We start from the raw sequence: 26,855 nt of genomic DNA, 5'->3' as shown, positions 1-26,855 counted from the left end.
AATCTTTTTCCTACAATTATAACTAATTGAGATTAGAATGACATCATATACAAACTATAATTAAAAATATCACAAATTCTAACTTTGCCTGAATGATCAATTGATTTGGACATTTTTACGATGTGTAGACTCTACATTGCATTACAAATAATTCATTCACAAGTTGAATTGATCGAGCCATTCAAGCAAAGTTGATTGATTATTTGATATAATAATTGCTCTTACTTTTCTTTCATGGTCGATATGATATAAGGTTGATTAGTCCATTAATCTTCTCAAAAAACCTAAAAGCAATTCTATAATTATATTTAGTGCACATCCAACGCATAATGTGAAACTGTATCTGAATGACATAATTTTTCTCAACTAACACCTTTCAAGATGTTGCAATGGGGCAACGTGAATTTTGATACTTGGTCATAGAGTAGGTCAAATGACAAGATTATGGTTATACATTAAACCAATTTATTACAAATGACATGGAATCTACTAACAAAACGTAAATTACAAAATTAACCCAAATTTAATAACTTTCAAAAATAGTTTATTATTATTATTATCGTATGAAATTAATTACATTTTTCAGTCTAGAGGCTTAAAACATTGCAAAAATCTACCATTACTTACAAATACGAAATTAGAGAATTCATGGGACGATGGTATTTAAAAGAAAAAAAAATCTACTCCACAAACTTTAGAAGAGAAAGCAACACAAGCACCTTTTGGCATATTCGATGGGATCAAAGCTAGACACCCACCCCCACCCCCACCACGCGTGGCGTGCATGCACTCTTATAGCACAACAAAATCTCAATATTATCAAGAGATGTTTTGATAGAATTCAGAAATAAAAGAGGAGAAAATGTTGAATAGAAACAAATAGGGGCACATGCGTCAATTCAAGTCACAAGGGGCCGGGGGCCGTGGCGTCATGATCACACACCTCCAATTGGTCGAAGCCTCAGCAAAATTGTGCGAAATATAAAACATCTTCTCTGTGTCTGCAGTCGAGTCTTTGCTTTCTCTCTTCGCAATCCAATCCAAATGGACAAACTCACACTTGGCTGCCCTAACTCTCTACTCTCGTAACCCTAATTTTCGAAGATTTTGACATTAATTGAAGTTTTTGCGTGATCTGTAGTGGTTAAGTGTAGTTTGGATTGGTGAATTGGGAGTAATGTCAGGCTCGGGAGGCTTCGCGGTGTCGCGGACGCCCAGTGGCGACAGGTTATACAACTCGCCGGCGATGAGGCGGCATCAGCAGCTGTTATTGCAGCAGCAGCAGGAGGTGGAGCAGAGGCGGCACCAGCAGCAGAAGCAGTTGAGGTCGGAGCCGGCGGCGGAGGCCGAGGCGCGGACGGACTCGGACGATTCGACATTGTCGAAACCCTCAGTGTGTTCGGCATCGCCGCCGAGGCCGGTGGCGAATATGACAAACATTGATCGGCTTGTGGAATCGGTGACGCCCGTCGTTCCGGCTCAGTACACATCGGAGGTAGAAAATTGGGGGTTTTGATTTTGGAATTTGTTTGCTTGCTTGCCTCTTATTCGTATTAGTATCTGTTTGGTTGCTAGCTGAGAAAATTGCGAGAAAGAAAAGGAAGAAAATTTTTTTATGTTACGTTTTGTGCTGCTTGTGTTGCTTGTAAAAGAGAGGAATTTTCGGCGAAAGTAAGCTAATTGATCGTGTTAGGCCAGTTGAGTGGTAATTCTTAATTTTCTTAGGTTTCGACTAGAGAAAAGTCTTAACTTTTTCTCCGCAACCAAATGGAGCATTAGGATCATGTTTTCTGCGTTTCCAAAAAGCTAAAATTTCAACTCCTAATTGTAGTTGGCTCGGTTAAATTGATTTTGTTTTCGTTTTGTTCCTTTAAGGTTCAATATCATGATTCCTTTTATTTTCTTAGGATTTCTCAGCAACTAGAAGAAGCATTGGGGATTATGGTTTCTGTTGTCTGTGTTTTTTAAAGAATATGCATTTAAACTCGACAAAGTAAAATGCTTGTGTTAGGCTTACTCAGTGGAGGTTCTAGTTTTCTCAGACTTGAATGATGAGAAATTTAGGATTCCAAATTTTATTCTCTTGTCCCTTTTCCTACATTTCTGTTCAATGGCCAAATGTTGATAGGTTATTGTTTGTTTTGTTAATTGGTAGTATTTTGATTTTGTAGGCAAGCATAAGGGGATGGAGAACTCGAGAAATCGATCACAATCCATTCTTCTTCCTTGGGGATTTGTGGGAATCTTTCAAAGAGTGGAGTGTATATGGGGTGGGAGTGCCTCTATTGTTGAATGGAAGTGATTCTGTTAAACAGTATTATGTTCCGTTCTTGTCAGGCATACAATTGTACATAGACCCACGGAAGCCCTTGTCATGGCTGAGGTGAGATTATTACATTCACTTTTTGTATGTTCATTGACATCTGGTTGGAGTTTTATGCATTTAAGGCTTGCTAATTTTCCGTTATCTTTACATGCCCCTTGCTAATAACTGTAAGCAATGATTAATTTGAATTGGTGTTAAATTACGAGGCAGCATGTCAGCTGATCAGTGTTAATTGTTCTCTCTCTCTCTTCTTTACTCATTGTATTTTAGCTACGGAAAAAGAAAGTCTGTCATTGTTAGCTGTAGTTTTATGTCTTCTCAATTTGAAGGGCAGGAATCTATCTCAAAATGATACAAGTTTACTTAATTCTATGGCCAAAGTGAAATTTATACTGAACTATCCTTAAAATAACCATCTTGTAGTTTTTATTGACACCTAATTCTATCACAAAAGTGAAACTTAAACAGTCGGTGATTGTGCTATCGTTGTAGTTTCGGTTGACATGTGTAACTACCTGTCCTTAGTGGCAATATTTGTCACAACTGCATCCCCCTGCTCTCTTGTTTTCTAATTTATTTATTATTGGATTTTTGCATACAAGCTTTTGATGTCCTCCAATTTCCAACAGTCATAGTTTAATCCTTCCTTCCTTGGGCAGTTGGACATGACTGGAAATATTCCTATACACTTGGTGTATGATAAGTATCCAAATTCTTAACATTTGTGTTTCAGTCATGGAAATTGGTGGAGGAAACCATTTTCATCAGTCAATCATTTTCCTCGGCCTGTAATGACTGTTACAATTTCTTAGACCCTATCAAAATTTGAGGGACAGTTACTTTTGTTTCAAGCATTGAATATTTTGCAATCCCTGACTAAACTATAATTCTGTTTGGCCAATATAGCAAGGAACTTAATTGGTTTGTTGATCAGATGGTTGAATTCTAAAATTATAAAGTAAAATAGATGTGGCTTGCTTTTTGTATTTTGTTCCCCCACACCCCCCACCCCCCTGTTTTCCCCCCTATTGTTAATCTCTTTTTGGAATAGTGGGAAGATATCTATGTGCATGCGGTCCCTCACAATCATGTGAAGCAAATGTTGTTGAAATATTTCTTTTCTATTTTGTTTGTCTCAGTCTATTTTTAATATTAGATATTTCATTTGTATATCTATATCTATATACATATGTATGTATGTATGTATGTTTATGTTACCTCTTTAAATGATGGTGATGTATTTTTATTAAAATAATTTTTTTTTATAAAAAAAATAGTATAATCTTTTCCCACTGGCACCCTATGCTTTTCTTCTACCTGGCTGTGTTGTTCACTGGATAGATTTAGGTCCTTGTTTGGGAGATTGTTATGGTTTACCACATTTGTCATAGTGGTTTCAAGTTGTTACCTCCATTTTTTATTACCTTTTTGTGACATCTTTTCTTTTTTCTGGTTTATACCATTTCATGTGATTTAACCCTATTGTTGTTTTTATTTCTTTTCCTTTTTCTTTTGTTTTTTGTAGATGGTTAATTAAATTAAAAATTGCAGGCCCTTATGTACCCAATAATGTCTCACTAATATCTGCATTGTCTCAGGCCATGGCAATAAGTTTGTCTGAAAAGACCAATTTGGTAGATAGAATGCTTTTACATTTGAAATTGGCTGCAAGCATTTTTAGAACTCCTCAATCTAAATGATGTTGCATTCTTATAGTTACTTTGAATCGATATTTTATCTAAAATTTTCTCAATTCCGTATCCAAATCTTTCAGTTGCCTTTTTTCTGTGGCATCTTTCAGTCTAGTAATGTTTTTCCTTATGTTGTCCATATGAGGAATATGTTTGGGTGGAGGCACATTGTCATGCTTTTAAGTTTGACTCCCACAGTCCCATTATTTATTTTTAATTATGCTCATATATTATGAATGTTTGGGACATTTTGTGAATGACTATCAAAATTTAAACAGGGTTTCTTAATTATACATGGCTAAGTGAGTTATATAAAGTTTGGTGTTAAGAAAGCGTATAGCTTGCTGATCAGCCTAGTGTCTCCATGTTTCCTAAAAATGGCATTTGGGTGGAGAATGTTCCAACTAAATTAGCGTTTTTTGCGTGGAAGCTGCTTGGGGGAATGATGTAGGACAACCCTAGGATGGTTGCCTACACTCAAGGGTAGGTGGGATAGGGTTTTATTTTTAGGGTGTAAGGAGAGGAACAAGGAATAAACTTTATGGTAGAGAAAATTATAAGATAAGAAATAGAGAGAAAGAAGAAACAATGAAGAAAAGATGGAAAACCTTAGAGTCTCACTAAGGCCTTCTAGGAGTCTCACTAAGGCCTTCTAGGAGTCTCACCTAGAAGAAAATCAATGGAGTCTCACCATTGAGGGTTGCAACCTTACAATGAAAGAAAGTATAATATTATTCATCAAAATTCATTCTTTTGATTTACATTGATTAGTCTATTTATAGGCTTCTCTAAGAAATTCAAAGTCTACTAGGACTCTAATAACCTATTCTACTAGGACTCTAATAACCTATCATGACTCAAATTCTAATTATATTATAACTCAACTAGCTAATCATAATTAGACTCCAACAAATACCAATCCTAATTTAATTCCAAGTAATAATAATCCTACTTTAATTACAATTAATACTAATTCCCTTTCTTGATATATATCTTGAATATTCATCCTCATCAATTCCCCCTGACTAGAAAAAAACTCGACCTCGAGTTTTAGTGATTTTCCACGATCAATTGAAATTCCGAGCAATGCCTTCCACCCTTTCTTTCCTCGTCGTCTCTTTCCCATGGTAAGACAAGATCTCAAGATCTCTTGAACTTTTTCAATTTCATGCAAGACAAATACTGGACTTCGAAAAACTTTTTGATGTTGTGCAACAAGTTGATAATTCTTGAAATAATTATGTGTCTTCAACAAACTTGTGGGAAGTTGTTTCCCACACTCTTCTTATAAATTGTTTTGTGGAAGAATAAGATTCTTGAATTCCCTATATTCAAAAGAAATTTCAGCAGATTCTTCATGTTTGCCACCACTCACGATAATGTTTGGCCTTGGGAAGTCAAACATCGATTCTTCTAAAACTTCTTCAACTTCTTTGAGCTCTTCTATTGGTTGATCTAAGATTAGTTTCATCACCTCTTGCTTTCTAGATTCATCATTGATGATTTCTTCGTCCTTTCTAGTAACTTCGACTTGCTTTTTAATAAGAATATTTGATGGCTCTTCTAGTTTCAAGGGTGCTACTTTTTCCTCTGGTTGCTTAGGTGGTGGAATTTCCTTCATTGGACGAAGGATCTTCTTTCGCCCATTGCGTACAAGTGTGTAAGTGTTCTCATAGCCATCATGTTGGACCCTTTCATCAAAAAGCCATGGTCTTCCAAGCATAATATGGGCAACTTTCATCGGCAAAACATCACACCATGCTGATAACTCAAAATTATTACTGAAATTAAACGTCACTAGACAACGAGAACTCACCAAAATAGATGCGTCATTTACCCATGCTATTTGATAGGGATTTGGATGATCTTCTGTCTTTAGATTAAGCTTCTCAACAAGCTCCTCTGAAGCTAGATTGGAACAACTACCTCCATCAATAATCAAAGTACATAGTCTCCCTTGACAAGCAACACGAGTTTGGAAGATGCTAGTACGTCGCCAATCCTCCTCTTCATTTAGCCTTGGTGTGTTCACCAATGGCTGCATAAAAAAGTTGTAGCCTTCAACCATGTTTGCATACGTTGCTCCACTCCTCAATTACATATGCCTTCATGCCAAGAATTTTCGCTCTGATACCAAAATTGATGTAGGACAACCCTAGGATGGTTGCCTACACTCAAGGGTAGGTGGGATAGGGTTTTATTTTTAGGGTGTAAGGAGAGGAACAAGGAATAAACTTTATGGTAGAGAAAATTATAAGATAAGAAATAGAGAGAAAGAAGAAACAATGAAGAAAAGATGGAAAACCTTAGAGTCTCACTAAGGCCTTTTAGGAGTCTCACCTAGAAGAAAATCAATGGAGTCTCACCATTGAGGGTTGCAACCTTGCAATGAAAGAAAGTATAATATTATTCATCAAAATTCATTCTTTTGATTTACATTGATTAGCCTATTTATAGGCTTCTCTAAGAAATTCAAAGTCTACTAGGACTCTAATAACCTATTCTACTAGGACTCTAATAACCTATCATGACTCAAATTCTAATTATATTATAACTCAACTAGCTAATCATAATTAGACTCCAACAAATACCAATCCTAATTTAATTCCAAGTAATAATAATCCTACTTTAATTACAATTAATACTAATTCCCTTTCTTGATATATATCTTGAATATTCATCCTCATCAGGGAAGGTTCTTACCCTTGATAGGCTTCAAAAGAGAGGGTGACAGTTTCCTAATTGTTGTTATTTATGTGGTTGCGAAGAGGAAAATGTAAATCATTTGCTCATTCATTGTACAGTAGCCAGAGTGCTGTGGGAGATTGTCCTTGGTTTGTTTGGTGCCCAGTAGGTCTTTCCAGAAACTGTAAAGGAGGTGGTTCTTAGCTGGAAGGGCTCTTTTGTGGGTAAAAAGAGGAAAAAAAATTTGGAGATCCATTCTGTTATTTATTTTTTGGATGGTTTGAAAGGAGAGGAATAGATTAGCATTTAAAGGGGGGGGGAGTTAGCTATTTAGAAAATTAAGAATTCTTTTGTTTGTAATGTGTGGGGTTGGACAAAATTGTATAGTGGAGCGGAGCCACGTTCCCTTATAGGATTCTTGGAGTGGTTAGCCTCCATTTAAGGGCTGGTGTGTTTACTTATAAAAAAAAAAAAAAAAAAAGTGAGTTATATAATCCTTTACTGTCATGTAAATATGGGGTGCTTGTAGAGGCTTTTTCCCTTTGATATGAAGATGATATTTGACATCACTTTTGTTAGTAAAATCAAATGTCTAAACCACCTATATATATATATATATATATCAACATATGCCCCTTAGATGTGCAATTTTGGGTCACAAGGATTCACATGCTAGTTGTTCTTACCTAATATCCGGTGCTTGTGGAGGTTTTATGTTCTGAAACTTGTGATTTTTTCTATTTCTAATAATGATCATACTATCATAGGTGATTGAAAAAGTTCTGATCTTTTCCTTTGCTCTTTCTCTCTCTCTCTCTCTTTTTTTTTTTTCCAAAACAGTTAGGAGAATTGTTTGGATGGGATGCTTCTTTTGTCTTCTTTCTTTAGCAGTATTTCTAAGACTAGTAGAGTGCATATATGTGTAGTGAACAGGATTAGATTATTTGATAGTTCTTGATGTGATCTTTCCAACATCTACTGCGATACTTGCTTAGGGGAACATTCAGTCTCTACTAGGGCTGGCAACAGGTTGAATTCCATGAAGATCTTATGGAGATTTGGGTTCCAATCTAAATCTGATATCTGAAATTAAAAAATGAGAAAAAAAAAAGTTGAAAAATGAATCTGAACTGAAGCTGTTTATGAATTTAGATTTTTTTTTTTTTTGCTATTTTTCATTTTAGGTTATTTATTAGTTAATGATATACTTTATTAAAATTACTAAGTTATTCTGATAAAAATATTTTTGAATGCATGGACCTCTATGTATTATTCTAATATGATGGGATCAGCCTGGATGTAAGGTAGATCAAATCATTATAAATCTCTTCAATCGGATTTCAATTCTGAGCAAGGATCTAAACTGGCCTATAAAGCTTAAAGGCTTTGTTGAAATCAATGGGGACGCCAATTATTTAAGGTTTCAATGGAACTTTACCCAATTAAAAGGTGCAGTTTTGTTCTAGAACACTTGTAAAGCACTCAAAGCCTATTTGTGTGTCCACACTTCCATCAAGCAATGTAGAGAAGATAGGTGATAGTTTTTGTGCTGTTTTGTTTAATAACTTGATCTATTTAGGTTTTCAGATTACTATGATGTTGTTAATTTGTCCTTGAGAAAAAAGCTAGCTTTCTGTTGAAGCTACTGTGTTTGTGGTTTGAATGGTTGGAAGTAACTAGGCATTCAGAAACATGCTTGAATACTAATTAAAACACTTCTTAATAGTCTCCTATCATTGTACTGAAATTGTCTTCCATTACAGATATAATATCAGCCTATCTTTGATGTTGTTGGTGGAAAAACTTGCTTTGCACAGACTGATGTGGATGGAAGTAAACTGTTGAAGAGCTTGCTGCAAATTGTTTTCTTTGTTGACCCGTTTAAGGCATTCTGACTATAGCATATAAGTCAGATGAGTCCTGTGTCGTAAGTGAACACAGACTAAATCCTGATTATACTCTCTTTTTCCCTCCATTTGGAGTTACTTAAGCATAATGTTTATTTGAGCACTGTTAGTTAAGCATATTCATTCAGTAATTAGAGAATTATTCCTAGTGGCTCAGCTCAAATTGCTATTTGTTTTTGTTCCTTGTTCTTGGGTGATATATTAAATGTTAGTCTGCTAGGTTTACAACTACTGATCAAATTAATGTTTTCAATCTGATGCACTGTTTCTAGTACTATTCTCTGAATGCAGCTTTAGATTTATGCATGATTAGACTAAAGCAGAGAAATGCTGAAGTATATCATTGCTTCTTGTGAACATTTGCTTCTATATGCTATCAGGAGGCCTGGTGAGGAGAGTGATGCTGAATCTTCAAGAGAGACAAGTAGTGCTGGAAGCAGTGACTGTGAAGCAGAAAGGCGAGCCAAAGGTGTTGCAGATGGTGCATGGAGTCAGCACAATCCTATGAATTTAAACTCACAAAGAATGAGCAGACTCTCTTTGAGAGAGAAGTCTCATATGAGTTCATCCAGTGAAGAAGCTGAGGTTTGCAACTCACCAGGTCTACTTGTATTTGAGTATTTGGAACAGGAACAACCACATATTCGCAAACCTTTGGCTGATAAGGCAAGTCCAATTTCTTGGAGATTATTCTATTTAACTTGAGCATCATTCATTTCTTTGTCCTAACATGTGGCCATCCCCACAGATTTCAGTTCTTGCAGCTCAATTTCCAGAGATTGGGATGTACAGAAGCTGTGATCTATTGCCTGCAAGTTGGATGTCTGTAGCTTGGTATGTCTTTGTCATTTGCACTGATTAGATGTTAGAATGTTAGTTGCCTTCATTGTCATTCTTATTTCTTGCTTTGATTTTCAATTTTTATGACTTGGAGTTTGGGTGTAGGTATCCAATATATAGAATACCTATGGGCCAAACGCTACGAGATCTGGATGCATCTTTTTTGACCTTCCATTCATTATCAACGCATTCTAGAAGTATCTCTCTCTCTCTCTCTCTCTGTTGCTCTCCCTTTCTTTCTCTGAGGCACAAACACATAATCCACTCAACACTGTGTGCTGCCTTTGTGGTTCATAATTTTGTTGTAATTTCTTCTGCCATTGGTGCAGGCAAAGGTCAGACACAGCTTCATGGTTCGAGTGGTAGGAAGGTTTATGGTGTTGACTCATTGCCAAAGATTTCATTACCTGTCTTTGGCCTTGCCTCCTATAAGTTGAAAGGTTCTATTCTGACTCCTAGTGGAAACGATGAATTCCTGCAAGCAAGCTCTCTATTACAAGATGCTGGCAATTGGCTCAAGCGCTTGCAGGTTGATCTTCCTGACTATCAGTTCTTTCTTTCCCATAACTCACAATGGAGGTGATGATGGGGCAGGAATATCCTTACAGTGCCTAATTCTCTTCCAAGTAGGCAGAAAAGCTCTAGGTGTCAGTTTTGGAATGAAAGTGTCGATAAACCCAAAGTGCCTCTGGTTACAAACCATCCTCTCCTCTCCTACCAAACAGCGTGGTTTGATCTTGTGCGTCGTTGTTCAGCCTTCTGATCTGTCTATTTTTGTAAGTTCCTCTGTAAAAACAGTGCCCACAAAGGGAAGGAAGAAAAATGCCTGTGGATTTAGTCTGGCTCAGTAAGCAAAAAGGATGCTGGCGGGTGCCCCAGTTGGACTCATCACTGCCATGCAGTAGTTCTCTTGTTGTCAGGCAGGCCCCCCCAGCAGCCATTATCAACAGACTAGAGTCTCTACATGGCCTTGCTTGTTTTGTTGTGTGTAGGGTGGATGAAGCTGTTTTTTATCTGGGTGGTAAACCACTGCCTTGTAACCAGTGTTCAGTGATTTTTGATGCGATGCTCGTGAAAATTTGGAAAAAGGAAATCCTGTACCCTTATCTGCACATATACACCCATACCAATAGTTTTCAGATCAAGTTCTTTTACCTTTTAAAGGTTAATACTTATTATTTATTAATTTATCATGGTTATCTTTTTGTTTCATTGATGGGTAGCTTCCAAATCCACTTCTCTAATGGCTATTGACATTGTATTAGTTGTGTAGATCTGTATTCAGGTTTTGTTACGCCAGAGGACGCTACCAACTGGTAACCTCAATTCTCGTTTTAAAGGCATTTGGGGCTTGACAGTATTGATTAGGCTGCTGGTAATCCCTTATTTAATTCATAAACATGCTTTAAATTTCTTTGCCTCGATCCAATAATCTACAGCTGTGCCGCTTCAAATTGATTTAACTGAAACTCAGCTGAGCTTTGATGTCCTATGTCTCAGGTCTAGCCTCTGTTTGGTTGCCTGGACATTCAAGCCCCACCTATGGGCTACGATTTCCCTGCACTAAAAGAGGATACCAGTACCTCTTCGAGGTTTATTTTTAAAATACATATGATTTTGGTTTACAGGTGTCTGTCTGGTTATACATAGAAGGTAATAATAACTTTTATATAAGGTATAAGAATTTTTAGAATTTTACTAGGAAAAATTAATGGTTTAAAATTTTGTTTAAAAAAATTTAGGGCAAGTCGTGCTTTTTGAAATTTGTTTTTAAAAACTGTTTTTTATTCTTTTAGCTTAAAAATAATTTTTAAAAACAAATTTAAAAATAATGGTTAACCGGTTTCATGTTTTTAAGAACTAAGGAAATAATTTCTAATGTGTTTTTAAAAAATTGCTTTCTATTTTGTTTTATTTTTAAAAATTATTTGCAAAGAATGATGGTCAAGCAGTGTTAAAAAATTTTAAAAATAATTTTTTATTTTTAAAAATAAAAAGTTAAATCATAGGGCGAAACAGGTTCTTTAAGTATCAAATGTTTTGATTTTATTACATATCTGATTCATTGTCCTAAATGAGAATGGTGATATGGTGAAATAAGGAGAGAAATCCATTCATCTATATGCGAAAATTGTTGCAGATTTTAAAAAATCATTAAATTATTTTTATTTTTTATTTTTTAATTTTTTTTACTAATTTATCATTTTCTAGAATCCAGAGAAATTCGTAGAATCATGTACTGTATCTTCATCAGACTCTCCAAATACTTTGTTTTCCATCTATTTACATATATATTCCATTCGTGTTGCCCTACCATTTTAAGAGATTGTGGTTGAGCACTGACGTGAGAGATAAGACCCAATCGATGGTGGCGGCTCAACCAACTTGGAAACTTTGAAGCTTGATGTATTATGCGAAAAATAATAATATCAATCACAGGAAGGAAATAGGGTCTAAAATAATCCTTCGAATTTTGGAATTATTTTTGTTTTCTAGAACTAGATAATTGTTTATAAAATAATATAAATTATGCCATAATTTGATATTTACTCGGCATCTAAATAATTTTTATATAGACTCAGGGCAGAGATTTAATTGGCCGTGTTATTGTTTTACGAATAACAGGACAACTTCATTCCTATTAATCCCCTAACCCTTATACGGTTAGCTTCTTGTTACGGTCAGGGTTAGCGTTGTATTCCAGCAGCGGGCCTGTTTCAACCTTATCCTGGAAAACCTTATCCTCCAAATTGCAGAAACCGCTATTCCGCCTTTTCCAGGATCCACAACAGGTTCGTTTCCATTCACCCTCAATTCTTTTTCTGCTTATTTTCTTTCTCTGTGATGCCTCTTTAATTTTTTATCTGTTTCTCTCTAGTCTCTTGTTTTTGGGTTTGAATAATTCTTGTATTTGAATTTTCTTTTATTTATTCATAGCGTAGAAGATGGTAATGCGAAACCCCCTTGAATTTTAAACTCAGTTTGATCTTTCTTTTAATTTTGGGGATGAAAGATTAAGGGTTGGGTTTTGTAGGAGTGAAATCACTCTGAGCAAGCTTATACGGGTAAGAATTTGGAATTTGATAAAAACTGATTGAATTGTGCGTTGTCGAATGAATTCCTTTTTGTTTTCTCTTGGGTTGTTTTTGAAATTTAGTGAAGCCGAGTGGGAGGCCCGTTTGGGTTCAATACTGAGGCGTTATAAATCTTTGTGGGTGTTTGGGACATGGGTTTTCTTCTTTTTCTGTTTGGATTGAGGGCCGCCTATTAGTTTCTCTTTGTTTTGTTCTAAGTGGATTTGGAATCGTAGGCTTGGTTGTCGTCCTTTGGAAAAAGGTGGGCTTGCGGTGCAAGTACTACTAACGCCTGTGTTTGGCATAAGTTTGTGCTGCAAATTAGCCTTTGTCTTGGATAAAGATATTCCTATTACAACTTGTTCTGAAGTTTTCTGTTGGAAACCTCATACTTTGAAGTCCACCTCTTTGTTTGGGGATCAATTGAACTTTAAATTCGGAACCCATTCTATGGTGTGAGCTTTGTTGATGAGGAAACCATTTTCAGAAATGCGAAAAAGAAAAAAATTTGGTGAAATTAAGCTGCTACTCTACTGAACTTGAATTAGGATGTGCTGAACTTTGTGTGATGTTGTCTTAGTCATTGAACTTTATGCCATTCCAGTGTTGTTCAAATCCCGAAAAAGATAAAAGAAAAGAAAACATGTTGTGAGGAGACACATCCAGTCTTCTTGAAGCCTGACAAAGAGATTAAACTTTGGAGTCATAATCCAAAAGAAAAGGGAAACAAATTTGGAATTTGGAAGCTGAGGGAGAAACTAAGATGAAGAGTTGCAGGAAATATGAATTAGTATGTTGACCGAAAGGATGTGAACTTCTGATAGAATAGGTCTTAATATGAATGTAGATGCAAAGACATTGATAAAAACATGGCAAATTATAACTTGGAGTCTCTTTTATTCTAGTAAAGGTTTAGTGACACTATAATATGAAGACCATTTTTTAGCAGGTGTGTGGAATTTCAGGGTCTTACTCCTTGTCATTCTTTCAATCAACAAAACTGAAAACACGTTCAGAAGTGATTTCTTTTGCTTTTGATGCTAGATTGAAACAATTATGCCTGTTTTCATACCAAAAATTTTTGGTAACTCCATACATCTTCTATAGAGTTCCATGGCTAAGTGGATTCTTTATTAGAGATGGTTTAGAGCCTCATACTTCTAAAAGGAAGTGCAACAAAGTGATGGAATAACTCAATAAAACCTCTTGTACTTTAAATAGGACAAATCTGGATTACAATTTTGTTGTGCAGTTTGCTGTTGTCTTACAGCCAGAAGAGTAGTGGACTGTAATAGGTAATAGAGAAATTTGATTAATGCATGTCTTTTAATCCATGATTCTTTTTTGGAAGTTTACCTCTTCTACTTATACCTTTCCTCAAATTGTAGACAGATGGGTGTCCGAGCCCGAAACGGTAATGATCGCTTCAGGACAATTTGGACACCAGAAATGGATCGGTATTTTATTGACCTCATGTTAGAGCAAGTCAACAAGGGGAATAGGATAGATGATCATTTATTCAGCAAACGAGCATGGAAGCAAATGACAGCATTGTTCAATGCAAAATTCAATTTTCAATATGAGAAAGATGTCCTGAAAAATCGTCACAAAACACTGAGGAACCTTTACAAGGCTATAAAGAATCTCCTTTGTCAGAGGGGGTTTAGCTGGGATGAACAGCGACAAATGGTGACTGCTGATAATAATGTCTGGGATGAATATATCAAGGTACAATGCTTGCTTTATTATTCAAAATTATTTCATGTTTGTTCCTGGAGTCTTACAGATTGTACTTGCAGGGACACCCAGATGCAAGGTCATATAGAATAAAAACTATCCCATATTACAATGACTTGTGTTTTATATATAGAAATGCAACCCCTGAGCAAAAGGGTAATCATTTTGGCCATGATGGCAACCTTGACAATAGCATATCAGGATCAAAGACGAGTGGGATATCCCCTGTTACGTCTGTTGATGATGGGGAACCAACTGACATTATTCACGAGTCATCACATTCAGGTGGGAACAAGATAGTAACCGCCACTCAGCCAATGAGCCTGGGTGAGGTGGCTGTGGAGGCTCTCCATGACATCATGATCAATGAAGAGTATGACATCTCTTTGTCAAAAGAAACTGTGGATGAAAAACCTCAAGCTCCACCAGGTGAAACAGGCCCCAGCATGAGTCATCGTACAAGGACTTATTGGCAACCACCCATGGACCGTTATTTCATTGACCTCATGCTAGATCAAGTGCAGAAAGGGAACCAGGTTGATGGTGTATTCCGAAAACAAGCATGGATGGAGATGATTGCGTCGTTTAATGCTAAATTTGGCTTTAAGTATGATATGGATGTTTTGAAAAACCGATTCAAAACTCTGAGAAGGCAATATAATGTCATTCGGAGCCTCCTTGACTTGAATGGGTTTGTCTGGGATGACACAAGACAAATGGTGACTGCTGATGATTGCGTCTGGCAGGATTATATCAAGGTGTGTCTTTCATTTTGTTCAATTTGGCTGTGTTTGGAGTCCACCTGGAATGGAAATCACTCTATTTTGTTTTCATAGAATTTAAAAGAATTATTATTGTTGATGCTTATTGAGATTGCAAGAAAGGATATTGTTTCTTATCAGCTTCAGTTGATAACTTAAATTCTCTCTTTTACAATGATTCAATTCATCCATTCTGAGTATGAGCTTTTTAGTCTTTGGATGCAACTGGAAATGAATTGGAATGATTCAAGGCCCAACTGCTAAATGACTCTATCTCTGTTTTTCAATATTTGTGGATGATTCCTCTTTGTCTTCATTTTTTAAAACACGGTTTCAGAGCTTAGATTTGATGAAATGCAGACACATACTAACGCACGCCAGTACATGACCCGGCCTGTGCCATACTACCAAGATTTGTGCGTGATATGCAGAGAACTTAGCGTTGATGGAAGAGACACCGATTTGGGTTACGACGAACCAGATGACACTCCAGAAGTCAAGTTTCAAGGAGTTTTGAAGATTTCAGAGTCTCCAGCTGCATCATTTTCCAGTGAAGAGCAGCTGGGTGAGTTGAAGGAGTCATCACATTCTGGGTTAAGAAGGAACAAGCGACAATTAGTAAATCCATCGAATTCTGCAACCCCAAAAAGAATTCGAAAAAAAGATGGGAACATGGCTAGCGCTCTTAGGGAGATGGTGACTGCAGTTTCTTCTATATCAGAAAAGAACAAGGATGACGAGACCTCGGGTTCCATCTCAATAGAGAGTGTGATTGAAGCAGTCCAAGCCTTACCAGACATGGATGAGGAACTTGTTTTGGATGCCTGTGATTTCTTGGAAGATGAAAAGAAGGCAAAAACATTTCTGGCTTTGGACGTGAAACTGAGAAAGAAGTGGTTGATAAGGAAGCTCCGTCCACAGCAGTTATAGGGTGACATTACATTCTTTCATGTACATTGGGCATTCTGCATTCGAATAGGCTTTCTACCGCTTTTCTTATTAACCACACTCTGTATGGACTTAAAACTGATTTAATAATCAGGTTAACTCCATACCACCTGTCCATTATCCTCTGTTTATTGAACATTTATTTTGAAAAGCATGGTTAGAACTCATAAATGCGATGTACAATTCATCAGCTTGGCTTTTATAGTGGAAATGTTTCTATTTGAAGTGCTTTGAGTTGAAGATTGAAGAGCCCGACACTGATTTTAGGAAGTGTTTTTTAATTTTTTATCATTCAAGTATTAGAAAGGTTAAAAACGTTTTCTATAATCACTACAAAACGCACTTGAAGTGTTTTCTCTCTCGAAACGTTTTTGGAAATTCACTTGAGCATTGTACGTAATTTTTCAACTTTTTGAAGATGTTTTCTAGATCTTGTGAAATGCCTATTTTTTTTCAAAACCACTTTTTATAGTAGAATTATTTTTAAAAGCATTTTCATACAAATTTATATGCTCTGGTTGGGAAATGTCTACGAGAGAAGGATTGTGATAAAAATGATGCAAATTTTGAATCATAAACAAATGAAGGAAAATAACAGTGTGGTCGTTTGTATCATATGGTGTGTTCTAATTGAACATGGTTTTCTGACATTTTTTTTCCTGGCCTATGCGCATAATGCATTATAGCTTAATTTTTAACTTTATTCATCCATTTTCAATTTACCCAAAATTTCTACTCGTAATTTTTTTTTTGACCGAATTTTATTTCCTGATCATGTCAAGTAAAGTGAGTTCTTCCACCCGAAATTTTTTAGTACAGAGGATATTGTCGTTGCTGAAGTTACCTCTGATTGGAAACTGGGTAAATGTGGCATATCCCTTTACCTAAACAGAGGTTTGGTCAAGCAAGGATAACTTTGTCCTTGCCAAGGATAACCTTATCCTTATACCAACATAACACAGAAGCTGAGGAATAACACCATCCTTCAGCCAAACATACCATGCTGAACTGTACAAGAAAGGATCCTATAGACTTTCTGACTTTCTGCTGATTTTGACAACCAGTGGGCTTTATTTTATTTTATTTTATTTTTATTGATTTTTTACTTCTTCCTGTGGGTATCATGAAATTGAAAACCTTTCAGTTATCATCCACTGAATTTAGAATAGAGAATCCTGAAGAAGAAAATAAAGCACATACTAAACAGTTTTGAAATCTGTTACTCAAAAAAGTAAAAGAATTTTCCACCATGCCCTTTCTTTCTAATAATGCTAAAAACAAAATTAAGAATTAGAATTTTTTTCTGGGGATTTGAGAATAATGCCCATGGCCAACTTCCTCCAACTATCAGAAACAAATGAAATCATTTCCATGCTAATGTTAAAAGGGTTATGATTATTAGCAGGAAGCCTCAGAAACCTGTGAGAAGGAGAAGAAAAAGGAAATCACCTAGCATTTTTGAGACACAATGATCATATACTATAATTAAAGTGAGATCATATCAAAACAGAAGCTCAGTACTCATCTACCAGTCTGAAATGTAAGAGGAGCCACAAGGAAAACACAACATTAGATTTACAGAAAAGAGAGGATACAGGAGTTTGACTCTGTTTTTGCCTAACTGATGGGAACACTTCATGAATTGCATTCAATTCCTACATCTAATCTAACTCTGTCAAGGAATCAGCATATTCAACACTTGCAACATGATGTGCTTGTTAAAATTTAACATCAGAAGCCTCATTCATAAATTGTCATTGAGGAAGGTGGATAACAATAGTCCCTGCACAAACTCACATTGTTTTGCCTTCTCCCTTTGGTCCTTGTCTGATAGGGGAGGCAGTTGCATGTTTCTGCCACAAAAAAATACTGTCAGATCGAGTGTGGCAAAAGGGTGAAATTCATTAGTAATTCCAGAATACAACGTCTCAGTACATCTATGATCATCTAATTTTGTAAATGCAGAGATGTTAAGTATTAAACTATTTGCACATACTGGGTTACAATGCCAATCTGAAGTTAATTTCACAAAGAGGGATTATAAGGTTGACCAAATTTCCAATTCATTCAGAACCATGTTTCTCAACAGAATGCTTTCCTGCCTCTGGTTTCTACTTAAATGGTGTTCCAAAGCCATTAGAAATCACATCCAGATAATGGAAGTAACAAAATGCTAAGATTCAAAATCAATATAAGGAAAGAACTTGGTCATTATTGCTGCGTTATAGAATAAATTTAGCATCCAACTTTGGTTGGACGAGCCTCACATGGTTTGACTGGGTTTTGGTCTTCAAAGGTTCAACTAAAAGATCTGAACTGGTCAGGTCTTTGGGGTAATCCATTTTAAAAAACCAATTCTTGACATCCTGTCTCACTCAGACTATTAACAAACTAAAGTAAGGTACCTAAATGCACCCTAAATACTCAATATACAGCCAAGCAGAACTTGTACTACCAGCATTTAAAAACCAATGCCATGTAAAAATTGAACCTATAATCGTGGAAGACCAATACTAAAAAGCATAATCAAACAGTTTACATAGTAAACATGATTAAGTTGTCAGTAGTACCGTACAAGGGAACATGAATGATACAAGTTGGTGGACAGTGAGATTTGGTCATACCTTTCTAACATATTCTCATCTAAGCTTTTCTTTTCGAAGTTTACTTCAGTTGAAGAACTAGGCTGCATGCTTTCAGTGACATCAACCATGGGCATGTTGTAAATAAAAGATGACAGCAATGGATCAGGTTCCGTATTGGAGGAAGAAAACAGAGAGGAACCCCTAAGAAGAGATTGCAGTTGTCCATCCTGCAACTCCTTCTTCAGCCAAGAACGGAGTGAATGGGATTCGCCCTTATGGAGTTTCAATTTTTGCTGAAGGTAACCTCTAGTCAAGGAAATTCAGAGCAAACCTATAGCTTTTATCACCATATAAAAGTATGAAATAAAAGCATTATTTTAACATGTCATAAAAGGACATGAACAAATAAAGAAACATGGAAATGTAATGCACTTGAACAAGAAATAGAGGCTAACGGAATGTTTATGTGAATCAAACTTTAGAAAAAGAAAAAAATGTAAACATGATGGACCAGTCGTACTGATAAATTAACTGATGTTGCAGGGGTCTCCAGAAACTAAGGTCGAACGATTTAAAGAAAAAAAAAGGTATACAAACCCAATCTCTTATTGTTTACCTTTCTAAATGGTTTACATACATAGAAGTTTCCTACAAGCTTTTGTCAATGGATTTTCAAAGAAAACAAGGCAAAAAACTGACAGTCAGATTGAGATTTAAAAAGGAGGGAAGGGGAGGGGGAGGGGGAGGAGAGGGGAAGGAAAACAAACAGATTACAATGAACCATAATTCTAATTTGTTGTTGGTATTCACAAAAACATGAGAAATATAAATCACTTTTCACTAATGTGATGTTGATTTAGTTAATTGCACAGACAACTGCATAACCCCATCCACGATTCAGTTCTTTGAGCAGAATTAATTTGTGGGCAAACAATTTGCAGGAGCGAATTTCATGTCAATGCTTATGACATAAATTTCAAATAAGAACCAAAAAGCAAATATAAGCAAAAAGGGGGAAAAAGACTAACTCAATTGAGTAAAAAAGGATATCTTGAAAATATTTCCATGCTGTGTAGTTAAATGTTCAATCATATCAATCCCAACCCTTGTACCACAAACAGTACATATCTGCAATAAAAAAGAAGGCAGATTGTGAGCAACATCTATTCAATGAAGGCACAATTAGAGTCCAAAAATCCATGTAAAACTTACTAAACAAGTATGCTCCTGTTACAGCATAACAGCACAAATTTGGCAATAATCTCATATCCAAATGTTTCTCGTCTTCACTCCCTTGCCCCCACAAGGACAGGCAGACCAAAATCCCCAACCCCCACCCTTCAATAAGTTACGAGTTTGCATAATGGTAAAGTAGGACAAAGTATGGAATATAACTTCGGTAAATCTATGAGTACAAGTGGGGGAACAAAAAACCCGATGATTATGAGCTTTATGATATCTTCAATTAATCATCCATAAGGTGAAAGAGATTAATTTAAAGATGACATGACCCATAAAATAAGAGATGAAGTGGAGAGGCAATTTCCAAAGTGATGTAATTATTGACTGCCTATCAAGTCCAGTGCGAAAAAGTATTCAGGTAACCTATCCAACATAGTTGTGCTTTAAGGCTTTTCTGGATTGAGTTACTCAAGATGATCAACTTTTCTATTTTCCTTTCTCATTATCAAAAGCATACCCCATAAAGAAGCAAAGAAGCCTATCCAATAATTCTTACCAGATTAATTCCAAAAACTACTTAGTGACCTGGATAAAGCAAATTGAAAGGTTTTATATCATTTATGAACTTTTTGACCCAAGTCATAAAAACAAAAAATAGAGACAAAATCATTATCATCCAAAAGTATCCTCATTCCACCAATCAACATAGGCTAATTAGTAATTACAACTACAACAACAAAAAAAAAAAAAAAACAAGTAATACCCCATAATTTGACTCGGTTGGATGCTCTTCATCAATATGGCAGCACAATCCAACAATATCGAAATCCTCCGAACAAAATGGGCATGGGAACTCCACCTTTGAATCATCATCTCCTTCTAAGTCATCAAAATCAATGCAGAGATCTGTTCCAAGAATAATCATCATAGATTCACCACTTATTAGCATTAAAAAAGGTAGAATCAAGTCCCACTCCCTTTTAGCTCCACTTTGGTTTCATAGAAAGAGGCGAGAAAAAGTAATAAATGAAAACTTTAAATCCCATTTTTTTTCCTTCCATTCTCTCTCTTTTTCCTTTTTTAATTATTTGAAGTAACAAGAAAACAGGTTTTCTCAGCTGACGCAGCCTTTCTATTTTGTCTGAAACCACAACAACACAAATACAACAATAAAGAAAATTTCGTTCTGTTTCCTTCTCTTTCCCTTTCCTCTCCCTTTTTTTTTTCTCATTAACCAAACAGCATACAAAAAACCAATACGAAGCTCACCTGGCCGCGACAGAAGGGCCGATCGATAGCTCTTGGAAGAAGTAGAGAAACCAAAGCTCCATGAATCATCGTCCATTAAGTTCCACCACAAAATTTGCCGAGAAATTCTTCACCTAACAACACTTCTCTTCCCCAAACCAGTAGAAAATTCTGCAAAATTTTCTCAGCTACCAAATACACATTTCTCTCTCAGAAAATCTCTGTACAACTTACATAAATATTTATACATCTGTATGGACTCCAGGGAGACTTAAGGAAGAAGTAGCTTTGAACCGGGTCGGGTCATGTTACTGCATTTCGGTAAATGACCATAGACTCGCGCGAATTTTCGGAAACTGCCATCAACAACCGCTATTGAGACGCGTAATTCCCAAAAAGTTCTTAAAATATTCGGTATATTACATTCTTACCAAGGTTGCGGTACGCGCAAAGAGGAGTGGACCCGGCACCGATTGCAGGGCACTTTGGGTATTTTGGGTTCTCCAAGCGCGTGAAGGGACATGACATCTAGAAAATGATCATCTGGGTCTTCGGAGTCTCTATTCTTTATTAGGAAAAAGCGTCGAAGCTATTAAGTTTAAATGGCTCAAAATTAAAAGTATATTTAATTATATTTTTTTTAAAATAAATTTATTACATATTAACTTTTTTTTTTTTTTCTCTCCATTATATCTACCTCAAATTTGTACGGACAGACCAGCGAGTTGACTGAAGGCCCAATGGGAGTCGAATTCCGACAAATCTTACGGGAATTTGGGACTGGTTTTCCGTGACAAATACGTTGGGCCTGAACTTGGGCTTGGGCGTGGGCTTGAACTCAGTTGTGTGGATGAAGGTTGGTTTTCGAATTGCGTCTTCATTCGTGAAAGTCGTCGTCCCTCGGACATTTCCAAACACCTCGAATTCCAATTTCCCTCGTAAGTATTTTTCTCATAAATTCCTCAGCAACTCTGCCAATTATGAGAAAACCATTTCCTCGTTCTCAAATTTCGAATTCTCACTTGTAGTTGCAGGTCCTGTTTTCCATGGCCACGATGAATCGAACCGTAGTGTTCAGAAAGCACAGAGATGCTGTGAACAGCGTTCGAGCTCCGGCGGGGGCCAGCTCCGGCGGTGCCGTGATCGAAATGGCGAGTACTTCGCTTTTTCACTCGAATCGGTCTTCGTATACTCCTCTTAGCACTGAGGATCCAGGTCCTTCTAGGTAACGCTTCTTTTTCTTTCTCTTTCTCTCTCCGTTTGGTAGACGAGAAAAGAAAAGGAATCCACTCCTATTATGGAAATTCCAAGATTTGATTAATTTTCTTAGGCATCCTAAGCCAAAAAAAGGAGAACTACACATGAAATTTATAAGATTTGACTGTATATAATATCAATCCGTTCTAGCATTTTTCTAGCTTCTGTGGAAAATGGAATTAGGAAATTTGTGTCTCTGTAGAGAGAATGAGAACTGTGCTGAAATAAATTTATGCAGTTGCAGGGTGTTAGTGTGATTCACTGGTATGTTTCAACTTGTTATTGATTAACTCATTAGGTCATCAATCAACGGACGTGTCTAGGAGTTGAATCTAGAACGTTTGGAGTTGAATAGATGGTGAGTCGGTGACATAATAAAGTGGATTCAAGCTGGTAAATGGGTTTTTAATTTGATATTTGACAAGGGGACTTATACTTGAACTTTTGAATCTCTTGTCCAGTTTTTGGTGAAAGAAGTATGGCGCCCTGCCTAAAATGGAATAGGGATTAGAAAATGGAAATCTGGACTTTGGTTGTGTTTTACATTTTCAAGAAATTGAATGTATTAATGTGCAACACAACATGGAATATATGTTCAGTGAAAAAAGTATGTGCTCCTCCTACAGTTAGAATAGGAAGTGAAAAATGGATATTGGGGCTTTTTCTTGTGTTTGTACTTTCGGGGAATTGGATATGCTAATGCAATACGCAACATGGAATATATGTTTCTTTAATTTGATTATTTGGATTCTGATTGTAGGAAATGTTTGGATTCAACTAAATATGTTTGGTCAGAATTCAAAGATAATGGATACTGAATGGGAAATGTAGGGGTTTTAGGTGGAAATAGTTGGTTGCTACAGGTGAAAAATTGCGGGATGCTAAAGAGTCTGAAAATGCAATTCTCAAGAGGATGAAGGAGGGACAGATTCTTAAGAACATTTCATTTAATGCTGAACAAATGAGTTGGATACTGATATCAGCCATGCCCACCAATTAAATGCTTACAAATGGTTCAAGTGTCAAGTACCCAAGTTATGCTTTACTAATGAAAATATTCTTTGAATGCTGAATATATTTTCCTTGCTGCAGTAAGGATGCATTTACAGTGGGTCTACCTCCAGCTTGGGTAGATGTTTCTGAAGAAGTAGCTGCAAATATACAACGTTCTAGGGTAAAAATGGCTGAGTTAGTCAAGGCTCAGGCCAAAGCTTTAATGCCCTCCTTTGAAGATGGCAAAGAAGATCAACGTAAGATTGAGTCTCTCACCCAAGAAATTACAGATCTACTGAAGAGGTCAGAAAAGAGATTACAAAAACTTTCTGCAAGGGGGCCTTCTGAGGATTCTAATGTTAGGAAAAATGTACAGGTTGGTCTCGATAGTCATTGCACTTTCTATTATAAAAAATTATATGGTTTGCATGTAATTTTGATGTATGCCCATGATTTACTCTAGTCTTGCCTTATCTTTATTCTTATCACACACAGCCTCAGCTTTTGGCTGCCTGTCTGGATATTGTGCATCTTTCATTAGTCTAACATTTTAGTACTACTGAGTTGATATCTTTCAACAGGAATAGGATATAAAAGAAATCTATACATCTTATGGTGATGGGTGCTCCTGAATTCACTGCTATAGTGCAGTTCCATTTGTTTCACAGTTTCACTTTTGTACTTTTGTAGAAAAAGATCTCAAACATTTTTTACTTCTTTTAATTCATTGACAAGAAATAGTTCATCAGTGTTTTATGTTCTCTTTAGAGGTCTTTTAATGTGGATTGTATTTTCTTTTCTTAAATTTCCCCTTTTCCAACAGCGTTCTCTTGCTACAGACCTTCAGAACCTCTCATTGGAGCTCAGAAAGAGACAGTCAACATATTTGAAGCGTTTGAGGCAGCAAAAAGAGGTTTGCATTTTTTCTAAATATATCCTTGTTTCTTATATAATAAATAAATATGAATTGTAAGTTCCAAGGAAAGTACGATGTCAATAGATATTGATAGCTAATCTTGCATGCTTAAGATGACTTTCCACTCCAAAGTTGTGCACATTCTTCTCTTATTGACTGGTTTTACATTGTTGATTTTCATTATAGTCCACGGCCTGTTTCTTGTTGAGATTTCATTTTTTATTTATTTTGGTTACTGCAGGGACATGACGGGGTTGACTTGGAGATGAACTTGAATGAAAATAAATTCAGATTGGATGATGATGAATTTGGTGACATGGTATGCTGTTCTTTTTCTCTTTTATCCTTTTAACTTCTGGGATTGTTGGCCTAACATTAAGCCAGAAAAGAAAAAGAATTAGGTTCTCCTGAGGAAATGAAAGCTCAGAAAATTGCTTGTCTTGTTTTAGAACTTATGTTTTTGTTTAAACAGATACTTAATGCTCTAATAAATCAGGTGTTAAATATAAATATTTTTGGGCAATTATAGTTTATTATTTAACATACTTTGGTGCTGGTTGGAAACCCTTTTATTCTGCTAAGTTTGGACCTATTTACCACCTTGTTATTTTGTTTTTCTTGACCCTCCTTCCAGTATTATTACTTGCTTATTATATGCTTAAATCAATCCAGGGTTTTAATGAGCATCAAATGGCCAAGCTAAAGAAGAGTGAGAAATTCACAGCTGAAAGGGAGAAAGAGATCAGACAGGTAATTGGAGGCACTCCACTTAGTACAATCAATTCCAAATTCTGTTCTTCTTGTTTTCCTTTTTAAATAAAACCTGTTTACAGGTGGTGGAATCTGTGAATGAGCTTGCTCAAATCATGAAAGATCTCTCAGTCCTTGTGATAGACCAGGTCAACGCGGCATCCTTAATCCTTATACGTTGTCCATAAATTTCATCCAGAATCCTGGTGACCAAATTGATATCTCTATCAGGGAACAATTGTTGATCGGATAGACTACAACATTCAGAGTGTGTCTGCATCAGTTGAGGAGGGCTTTAAACAGCTTGAAAAGGTCCTTTGTCCCCTCTCTTCCTTTAGCACCTGGTTTCTGCTAAACTTAATTGATTTACACTAACTGCTAACATTGTTCATCTATCATTTTACACAAGGCTTCTGCTAAACCCAAATGTGTAATTCTAGCTGCTAATTAAGCACTGTTCTGGTGCATTATTTGGAATTGCAGGCAGAAAGAACACAGAGGAAAGGTGGAATGGTAACATGTGCAACGATTCTCGTTATCATGTGTTTCATCATGCTAGTCCTCCTAATCTTGAAGGAGATTTTCTTGTGATCATATTACCAGTCTTTGCTGAGAGCTCAACCTGTTAGTTTCCATGATAGCATGGGAGGAGTTCTATAGACAAACCCCAGTTAAGATACCACCACTGCAACCACTTAAGTCTTTAGAAATTCATAAACAGGAGCATTGTATTGTAATTCTATCAGCAGTAGAATGTTCTGACAGGGCTGAATTATATTTCTGTAAAGGTCCGAAAGTAATTTTGTGATGATACCCTTGTAACAATTCTTTTATCCAAAATTCTCAAATGAATAGAAAGTGAAAAAATGAATACTATAATTTGTAACTGAGTTTGGAATTTTATCAAATGATGGAAAAGAAAGAACCAAGGACTAATCATTGCATATTGGGGACTGCACTTGTGACAAAATGGTCTAGGAGTTTATCACTTGTGACATGTTCAGAACCTTAAAAGCTTCTATTTATGAAGTCGTGTCATCCTTTTATGTCTAATCTTTTTATTTCGGTCTTAATTACAATTCACATTCTTTATATTAATAAATCAACAAAAAAAAACTAATTACATCTTATTAATTTCATTACTTAGCCATGAAATTCAAATTGTTTGCTATAATATAAATATAAAGACATTCACCTCTATAAAAAAAAAATTTCTTTCTTAAAATTTCTTGAAGTCTTATTTTCTCAAGAAATCACTTAACTTCATTTATTTATTTTTAATCAAGAAGAAGTTTGAATGACTTATTTTTTAATTTTGGATTCAAGTTTGAAAATTTTATGAAACGTGTTCAAATTTCAAAATATTTTTGTATGTATTTGACATTGTGATTCCAATAAAATGTTTATTCTAATTAACTTTATTAAATAAAAATAACCCTATTTTGAGGGAGTATTTGGTAAAATATAATTCTTATTATTTAATGACTTAAGTTAATTTTAAGTTAAATTATAATTAAGTTATTAATTTAAAATTTATTTTAAATCATTAAATTAACATATTTATCATCATATATTATAACTATAATAAAGAGGTCGAGTAATAATAAAAGTCATAGAGTACCAATACCGTAGAGATAATTAGAATGAATAAGAGTAAAAAAATAAAATGAATATATTAACTTAATAATAAATTAATTATTTTAATTTATTAGTTTAAATTGTTTTTTATTTTAAGTCATATCATTATTAAGGTATTTTACTAAATATATTTAATTTATTTAATGACTTAAATTAAATTATTGATTTATCAAACACCCATTAAATAATACCTTAATGGGATTCAACCCCAAGACTTTTAATCCAATATCTAATGTATTAAAGGTGAAATCTGTAAACAACTTTTTGCTCATAAGATTTATATTCAGTAAGAATAAAAAAAAAAAAAAAAAAAGATT

At 35.6% G+C, this 26,855-nt stretch overlaps 5 protein-coding genes across 10 annotated transcripts; 4 read left to right on the top strand and 1 right to left on the bottom strand.

Moving 5' to 3' along the window:
• Window positions 1-940: 940 nt before the first annotated feature.
• LOC117918351 lies at window positions 941-10,661 on the top strand. 2 transcript variants are annotated; one of them, XM_034834933.1, is made up of 6 exons: window positions 946-1,495; window positions 2,172-2,383; window positions 8,990-9,275; window positions 9,358-9,443; window positions 9,555-9,646; window positions 9,779-10,661. In XM_034834933.1, the coding sequence occupies exons 1-6, from the start codon at window positions 1,178-1,180 to the stop codon at window positions 10,030-10,032; spliced, it is 1,248 nt and encodes a 415-aa protein (XP_034690824.1). In that variant the 5' UTR covers window positions 946-1,177; the 3' UTR covers window positions 10,033-10,661. The 2 variants fall into 2 exon arrangements, with proteins under 2 accessions (XP_034690825.1, XP_034690824.1); XM_034834934.1 differs by lacking the exon at window positions 9,555-9,646 and having other exon boundaries at window positions 941-1,495; window positions 9,779-9,913.
• On the top strand, window positions 10,248-10,970 carry LOC117918352. The gene is made up of 3 exons (XM_034834935.1): window positions 10,248-10,613; window positions 10,723-10,824; window positions 10,950-10,970. The coding sequence occupies exons 1-3, from the start codon at window positions 10,272-10,274 to the stop codon at window positions 10,953-10,955; spliced, it is 450 nt and encodes a 149-aa protein (XP_034690826.1). The 5' UTR covers window positions 10,248-10,271; the 3' UTR covers window positions 10,956-10,970.
• Window positions 10,971-12,158: 1,188 nt separating this feature from the next.
• LOC117918350 (L10-interacting MYB domain-containing protein) lies at window positions 12,159-16,203 on the top strand. Of its 5 annotated transcripts, XM_034834932.1 has the most exons (5): window positions 12,166-12,241; window positions 12,454-12,514; window positions 13,916-14,251; window positions 14,323-15,018; window positions 15,382-16,203. In XM_034834932.1, exons 3-5 carry the CDS (start codon window positions 13,916-13,918, stop codon window positions 15,949-15,951), a joined length of 1,602 nt encoding a protein of 533 aa, XP_034690823.1. In that variant the 5' UTR covers window positions 12,166-12,241; window positions 12,454-12,514; the 3' UTR covers window positions 15,952-16,203. The 5 variants fall into 5 exon arrangements, with proteins under 5 accessions (XP_034690818.1, XP_034690819.1, XP_034690823.1 ...); XM_034834927.1 differs by lacking the exon at window positions 12,454-12,514 and having other exon boundaries at window positions 12,159-12,241; window positions 13,912-14,251; XM_034834928.1 differs by lacking the exon at window positions 12,454-12,514 and having other exon boundaries at window positions 12,162-12,241.
• Window positions 16,204-17,424: 1,221 nt separating this feature from the next.
• Window positions 17,425-21,225, bottom strand: LOC117917221 (protein DEHYDRATION-INDUCED 19 homolog 4-like). The gene is made up of 5 exons (XM_034833420.1): window positions 21,006-21,225; window positions 20,500-20,642; window positions 19,605-19,682; window positions 18,594-18,853; window positions 17,425-17,822 (listed from the first exon to the last, which is right to left on the bottom strand). The coding sequence occupies exons 1-5, from the start codon at window positions 21,079-21,081 to the stop codon at window positions 17,714-17,716; spliced, it is 666 nt and encodes a 221-aa protein (XP_034689311.1). The 5' UTR covers window positions 21,082-21,225; the 3' UTR covers window positions 17,425-17,713.
• A 598-nt stretch (window positions 21,226-21,823) lies between these two features.
• LOC117917466 (syntaxin-41-like) lies at window positions 21,824-25,786 on the top strand. The gene is made up of 9 exons (XM_034833754.1): window positions 21,824-21,922; window positions 22,013-22,209; window positions 23,334-23,610; window positions 24,058-24,147; window positions 24,392-24,469; window positions 24,823-24,900; window positions 24,984-25,049; window positions 25,132-25,212; window positions 25,384-25,786. The coding sequence occupies exons 2-9, from the start codon at window positions 22,031-22,033 to the stop codon at window positions 25,489-25,491; spliced, it is 957 nt and encodes a 318-aa protein (XP_034689645.1). The 5' UTR covers window positions 21,824-21,922; window positions 22,013-22,030; the 3' UTR covers window positions 25,492-25,786.
• The last annotated feature ends 1,069 nt before the right edge of the window (window positions 25,787-26,855 follow it).

This window comes from Vitis riparia, chromosome 7 (genome assembly GCF_004353265.1).
Source record: "Vitis riparia cultivar Riparia Gloire de Montpellier isolate 1030 chromosome 7, EGFV_Vit.rip_1.0, whole genome shotgun sequence".
Taxonomy (NCBI): Eukaryota; Viridiplantae; Streptophyta; class Magnoliopsida; order Vitales; family Vitaceae; genus Vitis; species Vitis riparia.
The sequence above is the reverse complement of the archived record's forward strand: the minus strand, read 5'-3'. Positions and strand labels throughout refer to the sequence as shown.